Source organism: Humulus lupulus, chromosome 8 (assembly GCF_963169125.1).
Source record: "Humulus lupulus chromosome 8, drHumLupu1.1, whole genome shotgun sequence".
Classification (NCBI taxonomy): Eukaryota; Viridiplantae; Streptophyta; class Magnoliopsida; order Rosales; family Cannabaceae; genus Humulus; species Humulus lupulus.
In genome coordinates, this window is record NC_084800.1 from 142,091,062 (window position 1) to 142,115,422 (window position 24,361).

At 31.7% G+C, this 24,361-nt stretch overlaps 1 protein-coding gene across 1 annotated transcript; it reads right to left on the bottom strand.

Moving 5' to 3' along the window:
• On the bottom strand, nt 1-24,361 carry LOC133796118 (7-dehydrocholesterol reductase-like). The gene is made up of 16 exons (XM_062233600.1): nt 23,948-24,361; nt 23,579-23,866; nt 6,724-6,786; nt 6,509-6,625; nt 5,357-5,419; nt 4,530-4,585; nt 3,963-4,065; nt 3,799-3,864; nt 3,130-3,243; nt 2,517-2,643; nt 1,899-1,999; nt 1,275-1,400; nt 1,107-1,171; nt 745-826; nt 581-663; nt 1-247 (listed from the first exon to the last, which is right to left on the bottom strand). Exons 1-16 carry the CDS (start codon nt 24,359-24,361, stop codon nt 181-183), a joined length of 1,935 nt encoding a protein of 644 aa, XP_062089584.1. The 3' UTR covers nt 1-180.

Sequence of the window (24,361 nt, forward strand, 5' to 3'; positions counted from 1 at the left end):
TTTTCCTAAACAAGAAAAGTTTTTGGTCATTGAAGATGAGAGAAATACAACATCCATAAAGTTGACCATTACAAAAACAACAATAACAACAACATGATACCAGCCTGCCATCATTTAATTTGGAAAGGCTGAATATACATGCCATTCTCAACATAGAACAAACACTTGTGCAACATTTTCTCAGTAAATTCCGGGGATGACCCTGTACCGAACCTTCTCGCAGTACGATTTCCAGTATTTTCCATACCTACAATAACAATCACATGTCAAGATTTTATGCCTTTATCTGTATGAAAACGCGCAAACCATTATTCATTTCGTCTACTTATTTATTTTTCTCTACACTGGCATCGGTTTGTAAATTGTCTACACCTGTTGGACCAGAAACCACTAACATGATCAGAGTTTGTCTCTCCCATACAAGCAAATAAACTAGTAGCACTCGTAAGGTAAGTTTTAACTAATGAATTACCTCAACTTCGGGATCTATTTGAAAAACTAAATTTGGAAGGTTTACCTTTGCAATTTTTAAGGGACATATAATTTTTCATAAACAAATGATGAGATTGTGTTTGCTTACTTGGATCGGCACCGATCATCATCCCTTTTCGCCCGGTCGAGGAGAAGGATTGTAAGAAACACCACATAAAAGTAGGGTAAAGCCTGCAGGACAAAAGTGATTCAATTCAAACACAGCTTCTAACAACATAAACAAATCTAAACCCCAGAAGGAAAATTACTTACGTGGTTAAAAAGAGCTGGAACAGTCCAGAAAAATGCAGCTAATATTTCTGGGACATAGTGGAAATGTCGAGCTAATCCCCACCTGCGTGAACCAGAGAACTTTGTTTTTAGAATTTTAGCATTTGACAAATTAGGACAATGGCTCATAGAAATAGAAGAAGAAAGCACCCTCTATCAGAAAACCAAACCATCCACATGGTTAGAATGCTCATTTTATATACATAGTGTACCCATTTCAAGGTTTCCAACATCCTGTTGGAGCAAGTAGGCCAACAACAGCATGCTCACCCCCCGCATTCATAACCAAGAAGAAAAAAAAATCCAGTTAGTTCATATTTACATGGCAGAGCCTGAAAACGTACCATCCCGAAGTTAAAAGAATGCTGCTTTTTGTTTCCCCAGTTGTGGTAGTGTAAGTGGCAGTTATCTGTGAAACAGAAAGGGAAGAATTAAGCAGGATTTAGCAGCAGCTATACAGAAAATTGTATGTATAATGAGAACCAAATAACGAGTTTCAGAGAACCATATACCTTTGATGGAGCTTTACCCCAAACCAAACCTTTCCCATTTGTTCTGCGAAACTCTTGCCTTTGCCTATCACAGTCGTAGTTGATGTATATGCAAAGAATGCCTGCTACTAGGATGTAGAGTGCCAACTGTGACAAAGCAAAGTAGACAACTAAAATTAAGAATTAATTTAACAGGGACAATGGGGAAATAGGACAGAAAAGAAAGTATGGTTGGTTGCAAAAAAAATCAAGTCTATGCTCATCTCATGGGCTTGGCAGCTTACAAACAAAGTTACAAGCATTCAACTTTTGCATTTGGCTGGTAGAATAGATTTGCAGCTTCTAACTCAAATCTAGAATCAAATTGCCAATATACAGCTTTTACAAGCTAATAATAATATTACTGGTGTATACCAAGGGGAGTTAGCTCAAATGGGAAGACATGTGGTTTGCTTCCATAAGGTCTAAAGTTTGAATCCCACCAAGGTATATACATAGCCATTGCTATAGTTTCCTACTCTCTAGTAATGTAGAAAAGTGTTCACATTTTGAAAAGGTTGAAAAACATTTTGGAACTGTTCCTGAACGAAAGCAGTAATATTACATTTTATTGACCAAATAAACTTAGAATAGAAAACTTTATACCTGAGTTCCAAGGTGTACAGGATGATTGACCAGGTACATGCCAGGAGAAGTATATATAGAAGGCACCCATACAAGGCATCCCCAGAAAATATAAAAACCAGCTGTCAAAATGATAGGTACAATGATCCAAATGAGAGAAAGTATGAACAAACCAAAAGAACGGGAAAGAAGCAATAGATAAATTCAGCACTACAAGAACATTTGTTTAATAATTATTTGGTCTCTTCTAATCACAGTGAAAAATTAGGTAGTAGAAACAATTTATCTGCTAAAATTAAGGCCAAGAATTTGCAACGTCATGGTAGCCAATCCAAGTAATTGGGATCAAATACAGCAATAGATGGAAAAGGTTAAAGGGGAAGTAACTATAATCTTCGAATGGTAACGAAAGTAAGAGACTTTAATGATGATGACTTCATAGAAGACGAGTTATCTTATTTCTATCTCACTTAATTCATAAATATAAGTTATGCTTAGTATGCATTCAAAAAAATAATAAGACATCTAAATTTGTACATGTTCCAAAATATCAAACCATCCAGAAGATTATTGCCAAAATGATGTTTAATAAAATAATGGATAACAAGGATGGAAAGTTAAAATAAAAGGATGTAGAACCTCGATCATGTGCAATATCCATTGTGCTCCAGTATCCAGCTTCCCACCAAAAAAACTTAGTAACATACACCAGCATCAATATGGTATTAACAAGCATTGAATCAGCCACTTTGCCGTTCACTTCATACTGGTAAAAAGAAAAAAGATAGACGTTAAATACTAGCAAAAGAGCTAAAGAGTGTGTCCACAAAGCAATCTGTTGTAGAAGTGTAAAACAGGAAGGTCGGGTCTGATTTAGAGGTAAGAAATAACCACCAGGCCAGCTGCACGGGCACACAGTAAAGTAAGATTAAGTGTTCTTTTTGTTCAAATGAATTATACAGAGAAACAATCCTTGAACAAGAGGGAAAATGATTGGCCGCTGGAAATGGATTGTAGAGATTTTGTGGCAAAGCAACTCAGATTCGTTAATAAAATTTTAACAGTCTAAGTTCACACAATCAAATGGCTACACTGCTGCCACATATTTCAAATTGTAAGCGAGCCAAGTTTCAAACCTAAAATGCAATTCATATTGCAACTGGCACATCAACCAACACCATGGACATAAACAAAGTGATGCTGAATTACTGACATAATTAGGCATAATTCACAACTATCCCATAGACGCTACCTGCTTTATGCAATAGGTTACAGCTGGAACTGCCCAAGACATCATTCCAAATCTGCAATTTGTAAAAACTTTAATGTCGAAGTTTTTACCAATGCGAGGATAGAGTTCCATACCCTGCAAAAAGACAATCGAAATTCGAAAGGATATTCAAAAGTTATGGTTTGGGAAAATTTCAATAATGACCGCATACACTTAGTAACCCAGCAGAGTTTAAGCTGCTACAAAGCACATACTCTCTAGCAAAATTGAAATAGTAAAAATGACAACAACAAAAAACTAACAGAAACAAGTAACAACCACCACCACCAAAAATCCACTCAAAGTCCTTTTGACAGTTGACAAGTGGTGCCAAGACTTGTGCTAATTTTATTATTATGATTATTTAAATTAAAAAACTAGATAAATAAAAAAGAAGAAGAAATCAAGCAGAGAACTATTGTGATTTCTAATAGTAGTTACATGTGATAGCACAAAGCCCTTGAATAAGACTTAAGAACAACTGATAGGTGAATTATCCTTACAAAGAATGTCACACTCCAAAAACCTAGTTGGCAATCCTAAATTTACATGTACCTTCACAACCTTATCTCATTACAGTTTTTTTCTAATTTACCACATCCCAAATTTAATAAACAAGAAAAGCAGAAATCCCAGAAGAATCACACTTACCCAATAGAAATCAATTATGATGTTCCTAGACGAGCCAGAATCAGTGGAAGACGGTGCCACATGGCCCTTAAAACAGAAAGAAAGAGTCTCAAAAATGTATCTCTAAGTTCATATTTGTGAAAGGGGAACAACAATTGTATTACATAACAATTCAAAATCCTTACTTTTATGTATAATAAAATGCAAAAAACCAAGCTTCCGAAAATAAGGGCAGAATATATTTCTCCCAAATGATCATAAACAGTTGAAGGATTGAATATGCCAAACCTGAAGACAGCCAAAAAAAAGTACCAAGAGATAATATAGCACATTGCTTATATCAATCCCAAACTGAACAATATAAGCATCTAACTTTCAAAACAGTAATTAACCGGCAGCACTGTCCTTTAACTTAAAACAAAGAAATATTTCACTTGGAACATTATGAAATTTCAGAATATCTCATCAGCTAATAAATTCCAACATTTCACAAAGAATTTGTAAATAAGAGTAAAACAGACAAATTAATTAATAACATTGTAATGAATAATGATGCACATTAATCATAGTGAATTAGTGATCACTGCAATAATTCAGAAGGTGAAGTCTGAAAAACAAAATAAGATGAATAAAACCTAAGACATCGGTTTTAAATGAAAAAGATGCTACACAACTGAGTAATACTATAATAACTTCAGGCTCTAAAAGCTATTTCAACTTGACTGGTAAGCCATCATGGAAAAGTTTCTTACCACCAAAGGCCAAAATAGGTGGTCAGTGTCACAAAATATGCTAGCATTCCATTAGCCTGTAAAGGGCATGAACTAAAGAGTCAGATGCTTTGATTGAAGAGCTCAAGAGTGAGAGAAGAAACTTACTTGAAGATGTCACTAAGTTATCATCAGAAAGAGAAAACTTGTTGGGATTGGTTGAGGGGTTGAGTGACAAGATTAGTGAGATCTCCAGTTCAGACAAACAACTAATGGATCTGTTACAGACAACAATGCCCTCTACTGAGGATGAACACTCTAGCTATCTGAGTGAGAATGTGAATAGTCCCATTGCAGTGAAGAAACTTGAAGCAAATTCTGACATAAGATCCCCATTTAGAGAAATCAACAACTAGAAATATCTATCTTGCTCATGGATAAAGGAATGTTGCTGATCTTGTAGTGTAGTAAAAGTATGGATTCTTGTAATTTCTTCTTTCCCACTACTTTAGCTAGCTTGTGTGTGACTGACTCATGCTAGTGCAAGTTTTTTGTTCTTACCACAAATGCATCTTGGTCTATGATTCAGTGCATGTATTTTTTCAAAAAAAAATACTAAAATTTTAATAGAGTTTTGGGTTATTTGGATCAGTTTATTACCGTCGTACTTAGTTTGCTCTGGTAATTGTATTATTGAAAATCTCCTTCGGCTGAACAAATAACTCTTCCTCCGGCATGTACTAAATTGCCATGTATCAATCGTATGTTAAGAACACTAAAATTAAACAACAAGCATAAAATGTATATTTATATATATGTAATAATAGCCTTTATAAATTATAAAGTATATTACCATACAATATTCAAACAACTAGCTTAGTGACAGACATGATGAATTCCTCACAAGTGGCCTTCAGACTTTTCTCCAGTTCCTGCAAGAAAAAGTGTTACTGACAACTCGATAAATGTTGCAAAAACAAAAAGTGTACTGGAACTCTTCTCCACCCACTCCCCCAAATATCCCATCCATCCCTTATTAGAGAAAACAGAGCACAGCAATTATATGCTGCAAAGAATAGTAGAAGAAAATTTAAACTGAAGAAAGACTAGAGCCCACAGGTTATCTTGATGAACTTAGAAGAAACCTTGATGTCATAGAAATACTTAAAAACACTCAATTTCCCAGGATTTGCAGATCTCCATATAGTAGAATACCTGAGAAAATTCTTGATCATGAGTGAGTATTCTATAATAGTTGATTGAAAACTTGAACAGAATTTTATCTGATTTTTCTTTTTATACTACGGGATTAGAACCCTTTCACTCACACACTCAACCACTTAAGCTAGTCTCAAGTAACAGATTTTTATCTGATATGTCTGTTGGAAAACGATTGTAGTCGGATCATATGGCTTGGGGACTTGAACTACCGGATTTCCTTGAGCTACTCTGACACCCGGAAACTTCTAGAGGCCAAAAACTGGGATGCTCTCTTTGACAGTGATCAGGTATTTTGCATTAATGACTAAGAAACTTAATCGATTTTCTTTTTCCCAAACAATTTGATGGCACTGTTTCATTATTAAAAAAGAAAAAGAAAAAGAAGCTATTGAATTTGTTTGGTGTATTGAGTTGAGTAATTTTAGTTTAAACCAAATATACTTACAGATTCAATACTACTCGATGAATAACTAGGGGCTTGAAATTGTAAACACTTGAACTTTCATGCATTTCAAAATGGTTCAACTCTATTGTCATAAACTTCCATGCACTAGTCTATGTATCTCACAGATTTCTCTCATGTAATTTGTTCATCTCCACAAGGTTATCATTTATTCTTCCCTTAAAGCATCAAAGCTGATATCATCGGCAAAAAAATATTCAAGAGCTTGCTGAACTAAGAACTAAACAGAGTTCTAAAGAAATTTAAGAATTTAAAAAAAATTATATACTTGTATGTATATACGTATTACACACTAAAAAATAATAACAGCATAAATAGTTGCAAGTGAATCACAAACCTTCTTAGCATCTATTTGACTTTCCAAAACTCTGGGTGATAAGGTCCTCGCCAGGGAAGAAGATCTAGACCAATCAAATAGAGAGGCTTGACCTCTAAGTAGCCGTCTTAAATGATCCTGGAAATACAGTTCAACAACAATTGAGACCTTCCTTCCATTATATGAAATTTTTAGTTAAGAATAGCAGCAAAAGGTTTAGCTCTGGAGGAACTAACCAGCAAATGAGAGAAGTCAAGTTCCTTGTGTGTCACTGAAAACTCAATATCGAAAGGTGCAATCTGGGGATGGGCAAAAAAAAAATTTGAAGAATGAGATAAGAAAATCTGCAAGCAGAATCAGACAGGCCAATCTTTTATATAAGAAAGACTTAAGAAGTACCTAATTACAAGTTTGTTAGTCAGAAATAATGAGTTTTACTCTCACTTTAGAAATGGAAAGCTCCAGTTTTTTTTTTTAAATGAACTTTATAAGAAAATCTAACAACGATTGACTAATAGCAGAGCAATACCAGCCACGATCGGAAGAGAGTGAAAGAGACTCCTCGTCGCTGAGGCGATCGGTGAACACAACAACTGTCCAGACGGAGAGGTAGAGAGACGCGACTCTGGAAAGTTGTCTTCGTGAGGCAGAGACTTCGGTGAGGGCGGAGAGACTTCGGTGAGGGCGGAGAGACTTCGTGAGGGCGGAGGCAGAGATGAGTTGAGGGCGGAGAAACTTCGGTGAGGGCGGAGAGACTTCGTGAGTGAGAGATTGAGGCTGAGAGAAAGGCTTGAGAAAATCTGAGAGAAAGGGAATTTTGGCATAAATTCATTTTGCTGCCTGGGATTTTAGTCATATGGCGCCAAAAAATTTAATCCCCACTATTCATCACTATTCATCAGTTCCGTGTTAATTTTAATCCCCATTAATAATAGCATTTTTAAAAATATGCTATTCTTTAATGTAATATATACTCAATATTGTTGTAGTGGTGCTCAAGGAGTCAGGTGATCTAAGCTATTGAAGGGAAAGGTAAGAAAACTATAACACCCGTAGGATAGGGCGTGGGCCCATAGTGTGATTGCGGGGCACGGCCCTATATTGCATGATGAGATGATTGCCGGGCACGGCCCTATATTGCATTACATGTTAGGGTGCAGATTTAAATGAATTGATATTTGTTTGAATGTTGTTTGATTTATGCTATATATGTTTATAGTGAAATGAACGGCTATGGCCGAGGGCGGCAAGGCCGAGAACGGCAGCGGAGCCGGAAGTAACACTTAGCACATGGGATGCTTATAGTCAGGGTAGGACCCAGAGGATACATGTGAGATCCTTACGGTGAGGACCGAGACCCCAGGTTGTGGTAAGGGTTCTGGGGCGGCATGGCCGTGTTTGCTTAGTCTATTGGTTGACTTGTTTATCTGTGGACTATCTGATATGATTAACTGTATATTTTGCATATGTTATGAACTGCATGAGTTTTCTTGCTGGGCTTCGGCTCACGGGTGCTCCGTGTTGCAGGTAAGGGCAAAGACTGAGTCAACCAACCATGAGTACGGAGAGCGTGAAGCGACGCGTACATGTTTGGCCTGCCCGACTGCTTTGGTTGGGGGTTTATTCGAAAATGGCTGTAATAATCTATGATTTTTATAACTAATCAACTGTAAACTTATTTCAAGATGTAAATAGTTTTCAAACCTTATTTTGGGATCCCAAGTGTTTAATACTAGAAGTTTTTAATGAAACGACGCATTTTCAAATATTACAGCCCTAACTTTTAATTAGTCACACTTTTGTTTCAAAACCTCGGTTAGCGAGTTCATTGCACACTGTTTTGTCTTAAAACTCACTTAGTAACGGCTCTAAGGAAGTAGGGCGTTACAGTATTGGATTTACCAAATATAATTGAGGTATGATTAATGTCTCAGTGATGAAGTAAAAATATTTTTAGAACCATTATATCAAGTCTCAATGGGAGGTATACATAATCAGTGGTGTTGACGCAAAGTCAAAACGAGCTTAGCATAAGTGCGCTACGCTCAATCGGGTAAGCATAACTATTGGGTATGAACTCATATGGACCTAAGGTTTGGTGTGAGTGTTTCACACATAAGGAGAATAGGCCTATTAGATGATTAAGTCGAAATTATTGAAGTGATAAGATTTTCATAAGTCAAAAAGTGAAATGATAAGGTGAAAGGTATCAAATTTTAATACAATAAGGCCAAATCATTGAAAATAAAGGATTTTCATCAACCTTATCACTTTACACGACCAAGACTCTGAAAAACAAAGAGAAAAGAAAACAAAAAAAAAAACTTTTCTTGGCTAGCTTGGAGAGATTCTAAGGAGATCCAAGTGAAATCAAAGCCAAAGAAGTGGATTAAGCTTAGTTCTGGTCTTTTTATGGTAAGCTCTTATACGTGGAAGTTAACCAATGTTTTTGAATTTTTCTAAGAGCTTATCTATGGTGTTTTATCTTTTTACGATATTTCTTGGTGGTTTCCAAGTGGTTTGAGGTTCAGAAAAGCTAGAAGAAATTGTTTTCGCCGAAAAGTTGCTCGCTAAGTGAAATTTTGTGTCTTATGGGGGTTTTGTGGTTCTTGGAGTACAAACTGATTTTTGGTTATTTTAATGAGTTTATAAGAGGATAGATATGTTTATAAATGTTTGAATAGACGTGGAGACTCATTTAATTTGGGTGATGATCTTGGAAATTAGAATTTTATCAAAATCAGTATATGATAACTTTGTGATGAATTATGTTAGTATATGAGATATATGGTTATGGAAAGTTATTTGATATTAATTACTGATTGATTTTGATGTTTGGGGATAGTTAAAATTAAGGGGGAGCTCTGTCAAAATTTCTCCAAGTGTCTAAGATAAATCTAACGCTCCATCTAAGTGGTTTAAGACATTTTAGGCATGATTTGGATATGAAATTTGATATAATATTTTATGGATATTTTAAATGATAGTTCAATGCTTTACTGCCATCATTATGATGTGAAATTCATGCCATTGTCAGGATAAGCACATCAACACCTAAGACACCACTTGTTACTCGGTGAAATATATTTTGGACAGAAGGTAAGTAAAGTACTCAACTGTAACACAAGAATTACATGTTATGTGAAAGTATGTATTATATGAATATTTTGTGAGTAAGTGGTATTAACATACATTGACACTTCATCATAAATTTGTATACATGGAATAATAGTGATATGGTGAATTATTGTATGATATAAGACCATGCATGATATAATGATGATTAATTATGTGTGCCTCAGCAAGTTTTATGCAACATAAGAGTAAGTTGTAATAAGAAGTTTAAGTTTGGTGCCAATGTTTTGAAAAGGAAAATGAAAGTGTAAGTAAGTGTAAACGGATGCCTATAGTTAGGCTCATAGTGGCAACCCAATAATTTGGGCTAGGTTTTAGTGAACCAATTATATTGTTTGCCATGTTCCCGTTTTTATTTCTCCTCCATATGAGTTATTGTATATGTATTGAGACCACAGTGTGTGCCGCCTTAACTCTTGAGCCCGACAAGGCAACGATGGAATAAGGTTTTTAATGCGCCCTACTGTGGTGATGGCTAGCCGGAGGAGAACCCATGGGATTTTATATTATATGTGTAACAAGCCCTGTAGGCATTGGCCTAATCAAACAGTGTGCACAATATTAAGGGGCCCAAATTTTAAAAAGAAGTTATGTATGCCCATTGACATTGAGTAATCATTAGCATTGCATTCATTACTTTGCTTACTGAGCTTTAGGTTCATAATTCTCTTGTGTTGCAGGTAGAGAATGAAATGAGTGAATGACAAAGGAGAACTGAAGCATGGTCCTGACCCTGATTTGTGCATATAAACATATCGAATATTTGTGGGTTATTTCAATTTATGAGTGTATATGTTTGTAATAAAGTGTGAAGTTATGTTTTGAAAATAAATTGGGTTACTTAATACTTATTAAGAATATGTTTGAGACACACTTTAAGTTTAATTTAAATAATGTGAAATAAGTTTTCGAAAAAAAAAATCCAGACTTCCGCTGAAAGTAATTATGATATAGTCTTAAAATGTAACACCTCAAATATGGTTTTAACTAAAATAAGTAAGGGTGCTGAACCAATCAAGCCCTAAAGTTTCATAGCTTTTTTCAATAAGCATACTCTATATATATATATACACTAGATACAAGCAACATGCACGTTTATTTAGTTTTATTAATTATTTTTAATAAATTTGTATCATTATTATATAAATTTCAAATAAATAAACAATATTATATATAAAAGAATGACATAAATATATTAAATGAAAAATTAAACCAAAACATTCTTTGTGATTTTTTAACAATATATATAATATGATAACATTTTTAAACATAAATGATAAACCTAAGATTATGTATATGCTATTTTATAATATTTAAATTTATATTAATATATGTATTAAATATCTAGTCTTGTATTATATATTATTATAATATTTTATAAGTGTTTATACTTTTTTGGACCCTGTGTTTTGTCTCATTACCTATTTAGACCCTGTGTTTTGACAAATTACTTTTTGGACCCTATGTTTTGTAAAATGGTTCAAATAGACCCTTAAACTCAATTTTGATGAAGAAAAAAATGAATATAACAACAGAGTTTTTAAGTTGAATGATTTTATTTTTGTTCTGGATTATTGGTTTGGTAAATTATTTGTGATTTCAGTTGAGAAAGCTTTGATCAAAATCGGGTTTAGGGTTCTATTTGAACCATTTTACAAAACATAGGATCCAAAAAATAATTTGTCAAAACACAGGGTCTAAACAGGTAATGAGACAAAACACAGGGTCCAAAAAAGTATAAACCCTATTTGAATTTATATTAATATAATTATTAAATATCTAACTTTGTATTATATATTATTATAATAATGATATTTTATAACATTTGAATTTAAATTTAAATTTAAATTTATATTAATATAATTAATAAATATTTATTTTTAATTAATTTTAAAGATATATTTTATTAAATATTTAGAATATTCTATTAAATTAACAAAATAAACTGTTAAAACTAAGATTTTCCATTACCTATACACTTTTTATATATAAAAGAAATATAGATGATAAATTAGTATGAAATCTAACATTTCAAAATGTCACTGTTTCAACGAAAAAACGCAATTGTTTATGTGCTCTTAAAATCCAAACTAGAAAATATAAGAAATTTATAGCTGAAAACATTTTATAAATTTTATTTACAATAATAACGTCATTTTTTTTATTTAAAAAACTAACGAATTTTTATACTGTTTTAAAATATATATATATATCACTCTCCATTTATATTCTTTCTCCTCTATTTTTCCACTTTTCTTATGTGAGATGCTATTGTTTCTTTTTTTTTTCTTTTAAAAGTTTTTTTTTTCATATCAACAGTCTTCTCTCTTCTTCTTCATGTCTTTAAAACTTTTTTCAGTCACACTTTTGGTCGGTTAAGCTCAATAATTGTATCATCGCGACCCACTCTTCAAGGTGATCATTTTAATAAATGGGAAGCATATGTTTTTTCACCGTCGCCTAAGTAGATGACTAGAATAAATGTTAGAATGTGGAAAGTGGTTTAGAAAGTAGAAAATGGTGCATGATAAGAAGCATGGGGTTCCATCTCAAAACCAATTGGTGATGAGTGGAGTAACCATGCTCTTATAAATGGTATGATGATTCCACATACTTTCCATATGAGATTCTATTCTCTAACATCTCCCCTCAAGATGGTGGTTATTTTTGCTCACCAATCTTGGACGACTCGATCGTAAGTGGTTCTTTGACTCTTTTGGCTCTTTTCAGCTCACTATTCCCGAATCACAATGGGCTCTCTTGGATCTTTTTTTGGACTGGTTTTGGATTTGGATCGGATACAAACTCGTTAGAGTTTTATTTTGCTCATGATACCATGTTAGAATGTAGAAAGTGGTTTAGAAAGTAGGAAATGATGCATGATAAGAAGCATGGGGTTCCATCTCAAAACCAATTGGTGATGAGTGGAGTAACCATGCTCTTATAAATGATATAATGAGCCCATATACTTTCCATGTAGGATTCTATTCTCTAACAATAAACAACAACCTTTTAATTTCTTTTTCATACTTTGTTAACAAAAAAATAACTAAATTTAAACTTAAACAAAATTTAATATACCAAAATTTGTATTCTTATTTACATTTAAAAAATAGTATTTTAAACGCTTTAAAGCTATTTTATAAACATTTCAAGTAATTTTTTTAAAATAGATTATTTAGGATATTGTTTGGTAACTTTTAAATAGAATATTAAAAACATGCTTTTTGGTAACTTACTATGTTTTTTGGTTGCTTTAAATTTGTAGTATACCAAAAATATTAGTCATATATCAAAAGGTAACCGATTGGTATCTTAAATAATTTTAAAAGCAACAAAAATGTAGCTTTTAAAAGTAACTTTGCAGTATACTAAATAGTATCATTTTCTAATAAGTTATTAGTGGTAACTTTGAATTATAGAAGTAACTTTTAATACTATATGATGACTAATTAGTTTCTAAAATAGAATTGAAGGTAACATAAAAGTAACTTAAATAATAAGACATGTAAATTATATGAGTGACTAAAAAAGTCTATTAAAAGTTCTGTGTAATATACTAAATTAATTTTTATTAATAAACTATATGGTAACTTATTATACTATATGATAACTCATTAGTTTCTGAAATAATATTGAATGTTACCCAAATGTATCTTACATAATAAAATATCATAATATAACCTAAAAATAACTAAATAATATATTAAAATGTCTACAAATAAGTTTTGGAGGTAACCAAAAGGTACTGAAATAATATGATTTAAAAATAAAACTTTTAATAAAAAAAGTGACCGATTGCTAACTTATCACAATTATAAGTAACCAAAAGTTACTTTTGAAAACCTAGAAAAATGAGAAACTGGAGATTTCAAGAGTGTTTCCAATTTAGATATATTATTTTTGGAATCATGTATTTTTTGATGATGTGGCAAGATATTTTTGTAAATAAAAATTTGCAAGTGATTTTTGTAATTATTTTATGTTATATACATATAATTGTAAATGTAATGCTCTGAAATCCCTAATGCGGTTTAATGGCTGGATTAGTAGGCCAGGAGGGCCATGACTGTTTAATTATGCCATTAAATGAATATATGCATGTTTATGTGAATTATATTATAATATGATATTAAATACATGCATGTGGGTCCACATTTCATGACAGGGGTATTTTGGTAATTTGGCCTGTTGAGGGCGTAATTGTATATTTGTTTGCATGTCGGTGATATATTGTTGAGGTCACATTATAATGTGGATTGTTCAAGCTATTCGGCATGAGACGATCTTTGAATATTAAGTAGCGGTTTAGTCATAATGGGATTAAGTTCGAGGCTCAGGGTGAGTCTTGGGATGTTTTAATGATTAGAGCGTTGCTAGGAATAAAAGGATAACGGGATATGAATTATTGGTATTTGGGAATATTGAGAATAGCAGGAATTGGAGGATGTTAATTATGATTAACGAAATAGGTTGGAAATGACGATTTTACCCTTGGGAGTTTTTAGAAACTCTTTATTTGACCTAGGGGCATTAAGGTCATTTGCCTTGGGATATGTATGACTTTGGTAACCTGTAGAAAATAGAACTAATAACAGAGCAAGGTTTCTCTCTCCCGTACATCATCCTCCCTCTATCTTCCTTTGGAATTTTTGGTCCCAAATTGAAGAATTAAGATAGGAAATCAAGGCTTGGAGGTTATAGACTTAGTTCATCCATTAAAGAGGATCCAAAATCAGCTTGAGGTAAGAAATCGTCCATGAATTTTAAGTTATACTCTGTTTTTCTTATAGTTTTCAGCCTATGGATTTTGATGTGGATAGTTGGAATTAATGGGAGTTTTTGTGTAAAATTGATTGGGTTTTGATGAGGGTGTGATGTAGATGAATTTTTGGGGTTGAATTGGATGTTTTGGTAAGGTTTGGGATTGATTTGGAAGGTTGGTTTCAAGGAGAATCGCAAGGAGGGAAAACCAGAAACCTTTCTGGTCTGAAGCTGGCGCCCTAGCGTTATGTAGGGCAGAAAATAGCCCTCTCTGTTTCTGGGGCAGCGCCCCAGCACTAGTTGGCAGCGCCTAGGCGCTAGGTCAATTTCAGGGGATGTTATTTTTAGGGCTCGGGATGGTTTTTAAGGCTCGGGGGTTGGTTTCTTTACCCCTTTTGAGTAGATTGAGAGTCCCGAGAGTGAGGGATTGATCTCGGGAGTGTGGTTTTAGATTGTGAACATTTTATTAGTTTACTTTATTAATGATTTATAATTGGTTATGATTAGGGAACTGCTAAGGAATCTAAAGGTTGATCGTTCTCAAGGGTCGTTCTTATATTAATTCTCTCTCGAACCAGAGGTAAGAAAACTGCACCCCATATGTGACATGCATGGTTATTCTTGAGGCATGTTGAATGTTTAAATGTGGACATGAATTGATTATTGAATGCTTAGCAAATCTTGCTCACTTGTGCATGATTGATTAGTGGTGAAAATGCACATTTGTTGATTTTAATTGTCAAAATAAATTAAGTTTTAATTAATATTTTCATAGAATTAATATGATTTTATTTTTAAAATGAAAATATTTGATTAGAATTTAATTTATTGTTGTTTTGTAGGAATTAAAGTGCATTTTGGCATAGAGAAAAAGAAAGAAGAAATAAATAAATAAATAAAACAGAAGAAATGATGAAAAGTTGGTATTTTTGTAACTTGAAGCCCAAACTAGGCCCAGGCGCGCCAGCCTCTTTCTCCACCTTCAGCGCCATGTGGCGCCCTCCCCTCGCGCCACGTGTCCTAGTCTATTCTCAATTCCATTCAGTCGCCCAAGCATCAATTATGCAATGTGACCATGAGCCATATCATATGCCATACGCCCCAGCATATTTCCTCACGCCCAAGTACACATGGAAGCCCAACTTGGCCCAGCAAAGCAGCAAGCCCAAGTGACCATCAGCCAAACCTTCCCAGCAGCCTACCTACGTGGCACTCCCTCATTGGCTGAAAATGGGTCAAAACCCTCTTGTGTCACCAGCCATGTTTTGTGGGTATTGGGCTCTGTAAATTGCTATTTTGAGCTTTTATAGATCATGTTTTTGTGGTATTTTGGAAAAAGAGCATTTTGACTATACACAAAAATAGCTAGGGTAATATTAATAATAAGATTTGATTTTTCAAAATCATATTTTATTATTAATATTTCAGATTTATTTTGTAAACCCCAAATTGTTGTTTAATTTTTTTTTAGTCCTTTTCTCCATCTATAAATAGGGACACTTTCTTTACATTTGGTATGTAATTTTTAGGTAGCAAAACTCTACCAAATTTTTGTCTCATTTCTCATATTTTCTCTCTAGAATTTCATGAGAATGTCTAGCATAATAGGCTAACCTTCTTAGGAAGGTTATGATGATCCTATATGCACTATGACTTTGTTTGGTATTTTTGATTCACCATGTACTTAAAGTTTATATATTTTAGTGATTTATTTTCTTTCATCTCTACTTTTTCATCTTATTATCTATATTTATGTTTACTAATAGTATATAGATTTTGTCATGCACTTTCTATGTATTATCAAATTAGTGAAAATAATATAGATAATATCTTTATCATTTTCTCCATCTCACTCATATATATGTACTTTTGCTAAAATCTATATAGAATTAGTCATGCTCTTTCTATGTATTTTATAAATAGTAAAAGTAATATTTGTGTTAGGTTTTATGTCCAATCTTTTATTGCATTATTGCCAATAGTATAATGTCATTTTTAGATTTATCATAAGATTCATCTCATCATTTCATGGTAAAGAATATTAATCACTTGAATGCATTTTTGTGAAACATATTTGTGCTTTAATGTTAAATCTTCCAAATGAATAGTTGGGATGTGAACTATCCATTTGTGTAATTTTTGTGAATCAAATATCCAAATAATAATAATCAGTTGTTAATATTTTATATGCAATACTGTGTTTTCTTGCTGGGCTTTGGCTCATGGGTGCTATGTGGTGCAGGTAAAGGGAAAGAAAAGCTCACCCAGCCTTGAGTGGAGAGCTTAGGTGGTGATGTGTACATATGCGGCCGCTTGACCACCACAGCCAAGGAGTTCTCAGAGGAACTAGGGGGTTTACCCTATTTTTGTCGCTTAGGTCGGCGAGTTTGTAAATTTGAGACACTAGTGACCATTTTAAGTTTTAAATAACTTGTAAAAGTTTTTATGGGTCCATGAACAGTTTTATGTATTAAATAAAATATATTATTTCAATTTTTTTGGTTTTCCAGCTTAGCTTGTTAATAACACTTAGATGCATGTCTTTAACCAAAGGACTCGGGTAGCGAGTCAAATTTTTGGTTCACCGTAACTGTTCTGGGGTAACCAGGGTGTTACAGTAAAGATCCCAAAATATATTACAATAGTTTTATAGAATAAATATATTAAACTATCCTTACTAAATTTTTTGAATTAGTTTTTGGAATTGAAATTGAGATGTATCTTCCTTACATATTAATAACTAGAAAACATAACTGCGTTCCACATAGTGTTTTTTAATTATTAAAAATATATTTTTTTAAATATTTTTTTGGGAGATTGTGGGGTAGTGATTCATTTTCACACTACTCGTACAACATACTCTTTATATGAACATATGAAAACATCTTGACCATAATTTTTTATTTCGTAATGGTGTTCACTGTTCATTATATAGCAAACCTCCAGTAGGTTTTTGAATTTTTTTGACAAATTAAAGTATCGAAAACAAGTTCAAAAAGCTTGTTATATATGTGCTTTTATTTATTATTATTATTATACGCTTAGCGTGCTTTTTTTTTTTTTTTATAAAAAGTCTAATGAATTATGTATAAGAAAATTTATGTTTTGTGTAAGACTTATTTTGGCCGATTATCTATTTGAAACCTTTATTTTTAAAAATTAAATTTTAGATCTCCTTTTTTGTCAAAAGGTTAAAAATTGGAATTGATAGAGTAATTATTTGAACACTGTATTTTTTCCAATTGCCGGTTTTGACCCTTTATTTTTTAAAATGAACCATTGGACCATGTATTTATTTAAAATGTTCAAACGTCTTATAAAAATTAAATTATATATTTATATACTTTTTGTTTTTTGTAAGAGTTGACACCATTTTTAACCTTGTATTTTAGTCGATTACCTGTTGGAACCTTTAATTTTTAAAATTAACTTGTGGACCTCAAGTTTTGTCAAAATGTTAAAATAGGAATAGATAGATTGATTATTTAAACACTATATTTTAGCCGATTACTCGTTTTAATTCTTTATTTTTAAAAATTAGCATTTGGATCATATATTTATTCAAAAGGTTAACAATTCTTTATAAAAAGTAAATTATATAAATATATATAATTTATGTTTTCTATAAGGGTTCACACCACTTTGAACCTTGTATTTTAGCCGTTTACCTATTTGGACCCTTTATTTTTTTAAATTAACTTGTGGACCTTGTGTTTTGTCAAAATGTTAAAATATGAATATAAAGATAGATTATTTGAACCAAGTATAATTTGGTTAATTACTCGTTTGGATATTTTATTATTAAAAACTAACATTTGGATCTTGTGTTTTGTTAAAAAAATTAAAATATAAATAGATAGGTTTTATTATTATTATTATTATTACGTAATCTGCAGGCCTCAATCGATAAATTCTATCTACATTAATATTAATTTATATAATTTATCGTATACGGTAGTTCAAGAAGAGATACATTATTATTATTACTTTAAATAATAACATGAGATTTTTATATGCAATATTATTAATTTAAATAATAACATCTTATAAATATCTTATTTTAATTTAACTAATGTGTAACTAAATTTATATTAATTAGTTACATGTAACTACATTTTTAAAAAAAAATTAGTTAATAAAAAGAATAAAAAAATTACTATTATTATGTTAATCCATAAAATGATTAAAAAAATTAGATTAAAGGAGAAAGTAGAAAGAGTGCTTTGAAGAGATTTTAGAGTATCACATAATCGCATTGAAGCTCTTCTTTATATATATACTGGGTTGAAGCAACGTGGAATGTACGTTTACTTAATTTTAAAGTTATAAACAGGTTTATTCAACACATGTATTTATTTTTATTATATTTTTTAATTATCTTATAGATTTTTAATAAATAAACAATATCATTAAAAAATAAATAAAAGATGTTTAATAAAGTGTATGACATAAATGTATTAAAAAAATTAGGGCAAAATATTATCTATAATGTTAATAAAAATTGGTTCACTTTTTTTCAAAAGTATATATATATATATATATAATGGAATGAATAATAGTTTTATAGTATATATAAATATTTATATCAGTAATCTCTACATATGACATTTAAATACAACATTGACATTCATATATAAATTACAATAATATTTAAAAATAAATTAATAATAGAAATAAAATAAGAATAGAAAAAGTCATAGTGTAGAGTAGTATATATGCATCAACTATTTTAATTAATTAATTAATTTTTGTTTGAGTTTATGTTTGCTTTAGCTTTTGAATTTGACAGTGACAACAAGAGATTATATATTAGATATATAATATAATATTATTATTATAGGTAGATTTTAAAGTTAAGTTTGTTGCTAGTTGATAGTAGATTATATTATATTATATATTTAATATGATATTATTATAATATGTGAAGTTTAAATTTCAATTTAATTAAATTTTATTTAAGTTATAAAACATAAAGTTTTATTATTTTTAAATAATTATCATTATAAAATATCTCAAAAATACCTTATTTTAATTTGTATAATTATTTATTTAATTTTATTTAAGTTTAATTTTAAGTCAATATCTCAAAAATATTTTATTTTAATTTATTTATTTATTAAATTTTATTTAAGTTTAAGTTATAGTATAATTTACCGTTAAATAAAAAAATATTATATTAAATATAAAAATATTTCGTTAAAGTTAACGAAAACAAATAAAAACTGTCAAAATTAAGAAATTCTATTATCTACCCACATTTTATATTGAAGAAATATAGATTAGTCTTGGTCCGTACTTATTATTTATTTGCTCTGAATTTTATGTTGCGATGGTTGATTTTAATATAAACTTTTCCGTTAAATAATCATTTTTCTTCGTTTGCCATGTGTAGCACGATATACCTTCTATCTAGAAATATATCAATATTTATGAAAAGTTTTTTTTTTCTCTCGAATTTCTTGTAGACTAGCTAGAAAGTTTTCCTTACTTTTTATCTTCTTCGATTATGACTTAAAATACATAAGTTAATTCCTATTTATTGATTTTTTTTCCTTTTTGAAAATGAAGTGTACAAGATATTAATTAGGTGTTAGGATGTTTGTGGGATCAGTCAATGTGTTTCACCACGTGGCTGATTGTGCATGGGTGAAAAGACAAGGAAGGTGGCTTCCTAAAATGTGTGTAGTTACTTAAAAAATAATAAAATGCCCACAACAATGAACACCCCTTACGAACGCAAATTGGTTGAATTTGTGGGGCCGGCTTTTTCAGCGTTGGACTTGATTATTTCTCTTCATTTGTGTTCTGCTTGTGACTTTCTTCTAGAAGCTGTATTTTTTTTTTAATTTTTGGTAGAAATCCAGAAGCTGTATCTGAAATGCAGACAGTTATATAAAAGATTGAGAAAATTAAATTTATTGCTTAGGAATTATTCATAATCCAAATTTAAACTTTAAAATTCTTAAATCAGTCGAGTCGCAGGTTTTTTTATAATTTTTTTTTCTAACAGGAGTCGCACGGTATTTAATTCATATGTGATCGTAATATGTATAATGAACGTACAGATGTTTTCTCTGTTTTGACAAAACAAACATATACACAGTCCAAATGTTTAATCTTTTCGGAGGAAAAAAACAGCATAAAAAAATAAAGGAAAATTAAGAAACATTGGTTGTATTTGATAAAATTTTTATTTTAAAATTTTTTAAACACAAAAATAGAAATATTATTTTATTTTTATTTCTTTATTTTTAAAAAATAAAAAATATATTTGGTAACTATTTTTGTTTTTTGTTTTTAAAAACAAAAAATAATAAACGTGATTGATAACTTTTATTTTTATTTTTTGTTTAACAATATAATGTGTTGATTTGAATAAGAGAAGAAAAAAAAAGTTGAAAACCGTTTAAAAAAATTTTGAAAGTGAAAAAATTCTATTTTTAAAATTTAATAAAATTTAATTAAAATTTAAAAAAATAATAAATAAAAATAGAATTATCAAATATATTTTATGTTTAATTATCAAATTTTTAATTAATAAATAAAAAATTATTTTTTTAAGTGTTACCAAACAATACCGTTAACTTATTTATCACCGAATACATATTTCCTTCTTCACCTACTGCTTAATAGACTATTAACCCTTATTTTCAGCAGTTTTATAGGGTTTATTGTATTTTTTATACTAATTTTCATTTAATTTTTTATTTTTTCACTGCCTCTCATCTTCACGTACGTTCTTCTCCCCTCCTGCTTCACCAATTTCAGTGCCATCCATACCACAACCCTCCTATTTCACCCACTTCTTATAACTTTTCCTTCTCTAAAGGTCTTTCTCTCTGTTGACCTTGAAGCTCTCAAATCTCAAACCCAATCAACATTTATGCTTCAGCGCCACTTGTTTATCTTTCTTTTAATCATTTTTCCCTTTCAATTAAGCAAATATGGGATCTCTTGTAATAACTCAATTTAATTTTTATAAAATATAATTGTCTATGAATTATTTGAAACATGTGTGTTGATTGCTTTTTTTACTATCAACCTAATCTAAGAACTTGACAGAAAATATAAGAAAATAACACAGAGGTGTTACGTAGTCTAGGCTATAAGAGAGCCCTAGTCCAAGAGTCTTTTGTATTAGTGAGTTTGAAGCTTGAGCAAGCTTCAATGGAGTCTCAGACATCGTATATATTGCTCTGAGTTTACAATGCTCAACTAACCGAAGTTATGAACCATTTACAAGAAGATACTCATGCCCTATTTATAAAGGTTTGGGTCATTAATGCCCATAATGAATATTTAATACACTTTCCCCCATTATTTTGGGGAATAAACTCCTAATTAATTACATATGGATGCCCTGACAAAGACCATGGGCCCAGGCGAATTGCACGGGGCCCATTCGGAAAAAGCTGCCCACCAACTTCGTAGGGAATAGGCATTTGACCATGTCAGGATACGACACACATTTGCCTATGTCAGGCGATGTTGTGGGTAATGCCGATTGTCGAGGATATGAACTCGACACTATTAATCGAGGCTCACTAAAAGCTATCAAATGATCTGGTGGGCCATAGTTGCGGTGACTGACACCTGGTAGCCACTCACCTGGGAGATTCGCGAATGAAGAGAGCGATGATCATGTGAATGGTCCTCAGGATGTGGCCTCACTTGGAGACATCCCACTACTACAAAAAATGGCAATTGTGTCAGTCAAACGCGTCAGTCAATGCAGTTGACTGACACTGTTGACCAGGAATTAACATTTGTAGCAGTTGGGCACTGCCACAAATGCGGAGGCAATTGCATCATAACATACACTGATGGCGTTGAATGAGACAGTTCGCGTCAATGCCCCACTGACGCTGTTAACGGGGCCGTTTGTGTCAGTGGCCCACTGACGGAAACGGGTCGTTCCCGTCAGTGGGCCACTGACGCAAATGGCCCGTTAAGTAAATTAAGCCCCCTTTCGTCCCCCACAGCCACATTGACCTAACAAGTTTCAGAAAAAAAAACTGAAGAAAACCAGTGGCGCCCCCTTCGGTTTTCTCTCATTTTGGTAAGTTTTTATCATTTTTTTTTTCAATTTTAATGTAAAAATAATGATGTATATATGTTTATGAATCTTATATATATATATATTTTTAAAATTTTGTGTATAGATTTTGTATTTTTTAAGATTATTGTTTGAAAACCCATAAACTTTCTTAGTTTTGTGGGGTTTTCTACTTCAAGAATCCACATTGCTCAATTACTACAAGTAAGTGCAATTTTATTAATTTTTATGATTTAAATTTAATTTTTGTGATTTTTTTTTTATAAATTGACTATATTTTGGATTTTTTTAATTTTTGGATAGTTTTATATTAATGGTTATGTAATTGTTTTAGGTTTAAAATTTGCATTTTAATATTTTATTTTTTTATAATTTTTTTATTATAATTTCTTTATTTTTTGTTAACTAATTCAATTTTTTTTAAATTAAATTTAATTTCTGATTTACTTATGTAAATGATTATATATATATATATATTAAGTATATATTTTGTATAAGTTTCACTTTATTAATTATTTAGTTTGAATATTTTGAGTAAATTTTTGTTTATATTTTGTTAACTTTTTAAATTTATTTTTAAATTTTGGGTTTAATTGGTTCAATATGTATTTATTAAATTGTTTGTTTTCTTTAAGTTATATTTTATTATTGATTTAGTTATGATATTTATAGTCGATTTTTCTTTATGTGATTTGTTAATTTTTTTAAAAAATATTTTATTTCAGGTTTAAGTATTTAAATGAGTACATATAACAAATTATTTGTTTTCTTTAGGCACTTTATTGTTTATTTAGTTACAATATAGCTTTAATATATTTTTCTTTATATTTTGTCAACTTTTTTAATATTTTTTTGTTTATTGTTATATTTGAGTAAGTATTTTGTTGACAACTGTGTTGGTGAGATCAAGCTTTGGAGGATTTTATATTAGAGGTAATATTTTAAACCTTAATGTATAATTAAGATATTGAACTTAGTGGAATGTATGAATTATAAAATAGTGGAGATAGGTTCTGGGACTGTATGCTACGGTGATGTTGAAGTGTTTGGTGGAGTTTATTGATAAATGGAAAGCTGACCGTGTGGTAGAAATTCCAATTGTAGAAAAGGTATTTGGAAATCATCAGTCTGATCACCTCTTTTGTTTCAACGACTTTCATCAAAGTAGCCTGGTGCTGTTTCAGCTTTTCGGCCAGCTTGGTCTTCTGTTCGAGCAACTCAGCATTTTTCTTCTTGGCTACCTCAAGCTGCTCGGTGTATTTTGCCCCAGCCATCTTAAGCTCCTCAGCGTGTCTGGCCTCGGACGCATTAAGTTCCTTAGCGTGTCTATCCTCGGACGCCTTAAGCTGCTCGCCAAGTCTCTTCTCATATTGCGCAGTCAGGGCTCCCGAGCGATGCCATCTGGCGGTCATAGTTAGCATTCCCTATGACAAAAGAAAAAGATAAAATGATGGCGGAAAATGACAAGATAAACAAATGAACCTCAGCAAGAAATGGAAACTTACACTGGCTATTTCATTCAGCGCGTGACTAATTATCTGGTCGACCTCCATGGAGTCGGTACCAACGATGGCCTCTCGGTTGTGCCGATGCCTCGATAGTTTAGTCATCCTCTCTTTGGCCAAGCTGAGCACGATGTTCATCAAGGCATCTCTTGTTTGATCAGGAGGTGTCTGGTCGGTAGGTGCTGGAGGAGGGGTCTGATCGACGGGGGCTGAGGGAGACGTCTGGTCAAGGGGGGCCGGAGGAGGTGTGGTTTCCCGAGAAGGAATTGGCACTGGAGGATCCCTGGTCCGAGCCTTTTTCTTTGGATGGTTCTTATTGCTTTCACCTCGGTGTGGCCTACTCCCTTTTTTCTTGCTCGAAGGAGCAGCGGGTACAGGTTCACTGTAAAGCTCAAACAGATCTTTAGTTGACAT